At 46.6% G+C, this 7,550-nt stretch overlaps 1 protein-coding gene across 1 annotated transcript in view; it reads left to right on the top strand.

The window, feature by feature from the left end:
- Positions 1–1,276: 1,276 nt before the first annotated feature.
- The window catches only part of JMY (junction mediating and regulatory protein, p53 cofactor), an 87,081-nt gene continuing 80,807 nt past the window's right edge, over positions 1,277–7,550 (top strand). Inside the window, exon 1 of the mRNA XM_045285308.1 lies at positions 1,277–2,583. Coding sequence (XP_045141243.1) covers positions 1,546–2,583 — 1,038 coding nt within the window. The 5' untranslated portion in view covers positions 1,277–1,545. The remainder of the gene's footprint in view (positions 2,584–7,550) is intronic.

Here is a 7,550-nt window from a genome sequence, read left to right as displayed (position 1 = left end):
GACCTTTGGCTGCTTATATATCAGATATATCAGGATGATCGTCTACCACGAGTACCTGAAAATCCAAGTTTAGTGCAAAGAGTTTTACATATACTTTAGAAGTGTGGACAAAAGTTAAAAGCACATAATTCCCATTGTACTTAACTATGGATACATAATACCTGCAACAAGGTCTGGAGACTAATCAGAATGCCAATAATTTATACTGAATTATAAAATCTACTAAATAATTTTAAGAGGATGTCTCATTATAGTTAGCTGCCATACATTATATTTGGTATGAATGTTAAAATTCCTCAGTGGATTTTGGGGTGGTGGTGCAGGTAGGGGTTCTGGGAACTCTGGTAATTGAAAAAAAAAAAACACTTCACAAGGGCTCAAGTCCAGTGACCTCAAAATGAAGTTAACAAAATACTACACAATGATGAAACCCGAAGCACTAAAACTCGTGCATGGATAGAAATGTAAACATTTATTAGGACATGACTGAATTTTCATTTTAATTTTTAGGTTCTATCTACTTCAAGTGCTTTTCTTTCCTATCTCTAATAGGAGGGAAATGCAGCAGTCGGGGAACCCATCAAAGTTCCGAACTTTCTAACGGTTCCAGGTACTTCTTTCCAAACAAGTTATCCCTCTGGGCTCCCTCACAGCCAAAGGAGGTGAATGTACATTTCAAGCCTCCTTTGAATGCCTGAAAGTCTCGGTTCCTCCGCCACGGTTCCTCTTCCCGCAGGGTTCGGAGGCCACCTGTCACGCGGGACACACCTGCCACTCACCGCACGCGGAGACCGTAGGCCGCCATCTGCGGGCTCCAACCCCGCGAGGCACCTGCGCAGAAGCCGACTCTCCGGAGCGCGGTCCCTCCCGGCAGCCGGCTGGGGACGCCTAGGGGCGGTGCTGGGCGGTGCGCGCGCCGCCGACGCCGCGTCACCAGCGTGCGGCACGTGCCCGTGTTTACGTCCCTCGTGGAGCCGCAGACGTCAGCAGTCGAATGGCAACATTGTGGCGATGCTGAGGCGCCGAGTTTGGGAGACGAGTCCATCCGTCGGGTCGGCTTAGGGCGGTGAAGAGCAGAGAGAGTGGAGACACCGATCGGGCGAACTGCGGAGGCGCGACCGCCCCCGGCCCCGACCGCGGACCGGCCTGCCGGGCCCCGCGGGACCCACGCCTCACCTCCGGCGCGCCGCAGACGCAGCCCCGCGGCCTGGCTCGGGGCTCGAGCGCAGCCGCGCGGGGGGCGGCCGGGGCCAGCGCCAGGCGCTACCGCAACGCGGGGCGTGTAAACAGATCCGGCCGCACGTGACCATGTGAACTACCTGCTCTGGCGACGCGTATTGTCTTTTCCCCGAGCCGCACCACAAAAGAGCGCGACGGGTCGGAGTGCTGAGGGGCGACCAGCGAGCGAGGAGAGCCAGCCGGCGCGCTAAGATGGCTGAAGGCGCCCGGCAAGGGTGAGCGGGGGGCGCGGCGCTGCCAGCCGGCGGAGTCCTCAGGCGGTAGGGCCGGGGGGCATCTCCCCCGCGGCCGGGCGCCGGAGCTACCATGTCGTTCGCGCTCGAGGAGACGCTGGAATCGGACTGGGTGGCCGTGCGGCCCCATGTGTTCGATGAACGCGAGAAGCACAAGTTCGTTTTCATCGTGGCCTGGAACGAGATCGAGGGCAAGTTTGCCATAACCTGCCACAACCGGACGGCCCAGAGGCAGAGGAGCGGCTCCCGGGAGCCGGCAAGGGCGCGCGGGGCTCCCGAGGCCGCGGGCTCAGTGTCCGATGGGCCCCGAGGGCCCGGCAGCCCGGCGGTCAAGGTCCGGCCGGAGGCCCCCGCCGCTGCCTCGCTGGGCCGTAGCCCCGGGCCCCGGAGGAGCGCCGGCTGGGCTGAGGGCGGCTCGCCTAGGAGTTCGCGCAGCCAACGCGGGGACCAGCTGCTGCGGAACCCAGCCAGCAGAGGGTCAGAGAGCCCCCTCCGGAGCCCGGTCAGGGCCAAATCCAGCCCGGTCCGGAGGGGACCGGACGCTAAAGATGTGGCCGGGATCGGCCTTGCGGCATCCCCGCTGGCGCCCGGGGAGGTCCCGGTGACCTCGGTGCGGGTGGTGAGCGCCTCCGGGGCAGTCTCCGAAGAGATCGAGGTGCTGGTGCTGGCGAAGGAGGACGGGGCGCCCGGGGCGCTCCCGGACACGGAGCCGCCGCCGCCGCCGGCCGCCGCGGAGCTGGAGGCCCCGGCCGAGGAGTGCAGCTGGGCCGGGCTCTTCTCCTTCCAGGACCTGCGCGCCGTGCACCAGCAGCTCTGCTCCGTCAACTCGCAGCTGGAGCCCTGCCTGCCCCTGTTCCCCGAGGAGCCCTCGGGCATGTGGACCGTGCTGTTCGGGGGCTCCCCCGAGATGACTGAGCAGGAGGTAGACAAGCTGTGTTACCAGCTGCAGGTCTACCTGGGCCACGGCCTGGACACCTGCGGCTGGAAGATCCTGTCCCAGGTCCTTTTCACGGAGACTGACGACCCCGAGGAGTATTACGAAAGCCTCAGCGAGCTGCGGCAGAAGGGCTATGAGGAGGTGCTGCAGCGGGCCCGGAAGCGCATCCAAGAGGTAAGCTGGCACTGAGCCAGTGGTGGGGAGTGAGGGGGATTAGCAACCGTCGGCAGGGGTCTCGGCCCCAGGTGTGCGTTTTGGGGAATTGGGGGTGCCTACTCCGGAATAAGGGGAAGGGAGGCCCGATCCCACGGTCCCCTTCTGGCCCCTTGGTAGAAAAGCTGAGGTTTTCAGCAGTACCCTTGAGAAGTCCTTATGGGACGGAGTAGAGCTGGCCCCTTTTGAGTTTCCCAGACTGTCTCCGGAATAGCAAGTCATATCTTCTTTGCAGGGCCTGGGAGTTTCGAACTGTTGACCTTGCGGATCGCAGGCTTACACATAACCATTCGCCCCCTTTCCTATCCCATGCTCAAACTTTATGGAGTAACCACAATATCATCAGTGGTTACTTATGCCGTTTGCTACTCAACTTGTAATAAGGATGGGGCCGCCAAGAACGAAGGCTCATGCTAACCAGTCCTCACTCACTATTTGGTCTTGGCCCCAAGCTCCTTTCAGCAGTAACTGCCCAGCTGGCAAAGCTGCTTTCCTGGGGTCATGTTTAGTTACTTTGGCCCTACGGACCGTAGTTTTTAAAAAAAATTCTCTATATGTAGGCCACTTAGGACAGATTTTAAATTCCTTTCCCTCCAAATACTATGGCTTGTTTACTGCTAAGAGTTTCAGAAACTCACAAGGGCAGTTCTAACCCTGTCTTAGAGGTTCGCTATGAGTTAATTCTATGGCAGTGAGTTTGGATTTTTTTTTCCTGCGGAGGTGGGGTGGGGGTTGGGGGTGGTGACTGGTCCTAACAAGAAAGCACCACCTGACAGTGGGATGCAAATTGCTTTTTAAAGGGTTTGAACCATTTCAAGGGCTATCTCATGTCTTTGCAGATGGCTTAGGTTTCACACTGTGCTTGAGAGAGAAGTTCCTGGGCAGACATGTTTAGTATACTTTTGTACTTAGAGTTAAACATTGCTTAGGTAGGCCTTAAAGTAACAGAAAATAATAGGGAAAAGGTGTGAACAGTTTGGGTGTAGAGCCCCTTGGCCCTTTTTATGGTATGCAGGATTTGAGGTGGTGCCTACTTGGCAGCTTTTGCTAGGGGAACTTTCTTTAAAAAGTAGTTAAAATATATTTAGTTCCCTCTAATGGGCACTAACAGATAACTGTTTTCAAAGCAATGTATTGTTTTTGTGTTAGCACACATTGGAATTGGGGTGGGACTATCCCTTTGTTTGTTGTTTATTATTCCTAAGATTGCGTTGTCATTTATTAAGTTTGCTTATGTACCTGTACTACGAGACCCCAGCCAGATTAGGCTAGGAAGTGGATTTCGTTGTAGACTATTACATGCTGCTTACTAGCTTTGAGTATTTAGGAAATACTTCTTTACTTCCAGGAATTTGTGTTTCCCCGTTTTATCTTCTCACTTCTTGAGTGAGCTCTGTCAAACGGAAGGATGAGAAACAGTAGTGTCTGTTCCCTTTAGTCTTTCATTGGTTTTTTGTATTTTGTACTGCAGGAACAAAATGCTCTTTTAACTATTTACAGATCTGAATTACTGTTTTTTTTTTTTGTTTTTCTAAGAATATTTTTATCTTCACTTCAAATGGTAGGCTTGTGTAATTTTACCTTTCTTGTGCTCACTTAAAGTGAATGCACCTACCTGGTGTGGATTTTAATGCACATTGAGTCAGAAAATGAAGGCTGCCAAAAATAGAATTAAAGCTTTTTAGAACTCGTTCATAGGAAGATGCTATTCTTTAAGAGTATCTTTCTGGATGAAGGTCATTTGTGGGAAATATATATTTTTATATGTTAATAGCACTTTAAAAGAGTATTTTGTGTTTTGAGCTGCAAAATAAGTGAGACTTGTTGAAACATTGTTTAACATGGCATATATTAGTGTGTGGTGCTTTTAGTTTACTTTTTACTTGAACAGTGTTTGAAATAGAGCTATTGAGAACAATGAATAGGTTCAACTCTGTTAAGCTGGAAGTCACTGGAGGAATTCTGTTGAGAAATTCTGAGGCTCAATTGACACAAAGGGTAGTGTGATTGGTTAGTGATATCTACCATGATAATGGATGTATACCACGTGACTTTACAAAAGTTGATAGAAAAATTCCATTTTCATTCAGTTCCGTGTTTTAAGTGAACTTCTTGAAACATCTTCCTACAGACAGTATACATGCTATGTATTTGTTTCCCAGCTGCTTAAATTCTTTGTTATTCTAATAGTTTTCAGAAACATTTAAAGTATAGTCACTAGAGAAATTGTGCCATCTTCCTATTTATTAATTCCATTCTACCTAAGTCAATGTTGTCTTTTATTCTCTATTGTCATGTTGATTTAACTTCTAGAATTGGTCATAGGTGTTTAAGTTTACGAGTTGTGTTGCTAACCACAGGGTCAGCAGTTTGAACCCACCAGCTGCTCTGAGAGAAAGATGAGACTTTCTGCTCTTATAAAGATTTATAGCCATAGAAATCTACATTAGTCAGAATTAACTTTATGGGAGTGACTTTTGTTTTTGGTTTTTATGTGAGTGATATACTACTGGTAAACACATTCTTGGGCTTTTGTTAGAAAATTGAATTGTTTTAAATTTTTTGGTGAATTTATATTTTGACCATTTCCCCTGTATTACTCCTTTACCCATCTACTTAAAAGATTTCCACGTAAAGGTTCCCCAACCCCACGCTCCAGGGTAAGAAAAATTTTGAAAGGCTTCTTTGGTTCTTTCCCTCTTTCTCTCTCCTCCTCTTTAGTGGAACAGACTGGGCACAACTAGATTCTAAACTTCTTAAGGTCACTTACCTTGATGATGTTTGAAATTCTCTTTGCCACCCTTAGTTCAGGGACACACATCTTGTGAGTACTCTTAGTAATGGATAACAGACACCATCTTTTAAGTACTGGAAGCGCTGAAGTCCCTTCAATGCAAGGCTGTGGGTAGCTAGTTTTTGTAATTTGGGAAACGTAATACCTTGAGGAATGTTACTATTTTTAAAAACTGGGAGAAAAATATCTTGAACAACAAATAATTTGCAAAAAAGGACCCTTTATTTGGGGCTTATGAATTCATGGTAAGTTGTGGTGGGAGCTGTCAATGAATTTTCATGGGGTATCTTAATGTAGCTTGCAAAAGTTTATATGTGCATCTTTTGGAGAGAAAGATCCTTAACTTTGATCAAGCCACTCGAGGTGTTCCTCAAAAAGAGGTTTAAAACAATTCTGAATTGTCCATGTTGTAAGCTTAGGGTACACTTCAATTAGAATTTTAGTTTTTAGAATACCCTTATAATTTAGTATGGGATCATAAAACATTCTCCTATCTGGTGAAATACTGAAAAATTAAACCTTACATTTTTGTTAATAATCAGCAAGCTTGAACAACTTATTGGAAATAATAGTTTGTGAGGCATTAAAAAGATTTACCATACAACACAACTGACTAGACTACATACAACTCATCGTGACCCTGTGGGTCAGAGTAGAACTACCCCTTTGGTTTTCCAAGATTTTAAATATTTATGGAAAGATTTTTTTCTCCTAAGATTTATTCCTGGGGTGTGCTATTTATGTATCAGACTCGTAATCTTGAGTGAATGGAAATACCACCAGATTCTTTTGCACTGGTTTAAGCAGTGGTCTCGGTTGTTGGTCAGCGCGAAGGATATTCATAGTGTGTGTACATAGGTGCATACTGCAGCTTACCTTTGGCTTAGATTTTATAAATGATGGTTTCTATAACACAGACTATTATTTTTGAAATGATTGGTTGTGGTGCTTTGTAAAACAACAATTTGAGAATGGCGTAGGACTGCAGTGTTTCAGTCTGTTGTACATAGTGTCACTATGAGTCAGAATGAACTTCACAGCACCTGACAATAGTAAACCCTAGTTATAATAGTAGTCATGATCGCCCAAGAAAACTCAAACGCACTATCACTCAGTTGAATCCTACTTAGACTGACCCTATATCCAGCTATTCATGTGGGTTTCCGAGACTATGATATGTGTGGGAGTAGTCTCCTCTTTATTCTGAGGACTGACTAATGGTTTTGAACTGCTGCCGTTAACAAATCCAACACATAACCATTGATTAACGATCTAAAAATCAGTGTTGGGCTTGAAATTTATTGCCTCAGAAATACGTTCAATTTTAACTTCCTTTTGGCAGATTTTTAACTTCCTTCCAAACGAAACCACTATTTGAGAGGAGCATGTTTTCAAAAATGGCTATATAAGATGTAGTATAGTAGAGCCTCTCTAGCATTTGATGTAAGCAAGACCTTGGATTAGAATCACCATTTATAACTATGGCCTGCTTAATTATTGAACATCTTTAAAACTTGTGGGAAATACTTCTTAAAATTTGAGTAATAAGGGCCTAACAAAGTGCCTGCCACTTAAAAGGTGGCTTTCAGTTAGTGCAGTTTTTCCCTTTCCATGTAGTGAGGATTCATCAGAGTTCTCAATGCTATACTTTAAGGCAGCTGTTCTCAACCTTTGGGGGTCAAACGACCCTTTCACAGGGGTCACCAGATTCATAACAGCAAAATTACAGTGATGAAGTAGCAACGAAAATAATTTTATAGTTGGGGGGTCACCACATGAGGAACTGTATTAAAGGGTCTGGGCATTAGGGAGGTTGAGAACCACTACTTTAAGGGATCATAACTAGTATTTATTGTTACCATCAGGTCTTTGTGGCACCCAGCAGCAGGCATCGAACACCTCACATTACCCATTTCCTTTTATCGCTCCTCATTATCTACTTTTATATAGATGGTGTTTTATACTTATTTTACTGAAGCAGAAGCTTTGACTTAAGAGGTTATATGGTTTTAATGCACATTGAACGGTTTAGAAGGTAACTAAGCTCAAGATTCAACCCCATATTTGTCTTAATTCAATCAAATTTGTACCTTTTCTGCAATGTTTTCTGGCCTGTTAAGTTTCTAGAGGCTAC

Source organism: Echinops telfairi, unplaced genomic scaffold (genome assembly GCF_000313985.2).
Source record: "Echinops telfairi isolate 266 unplaced genomic scaffold, ASM31398v2 ScPeMD7_7469;HRSCAF=8507_1, whole genome shotgun sequence".
In the NCBI taxonomy this organism is placed as follows: domain Eukaryota; kingdom Metazoa; phylum Chordata; class Mammalia; order Afrosoricida; family Tenrecidae; genus Echinops; species Echinops telfairi.
The sequence above is the reverse complement of the archived record's forward strand: the minus strand, read 5'-3'. Positions and strand labels throughout refer to the sequence as shown.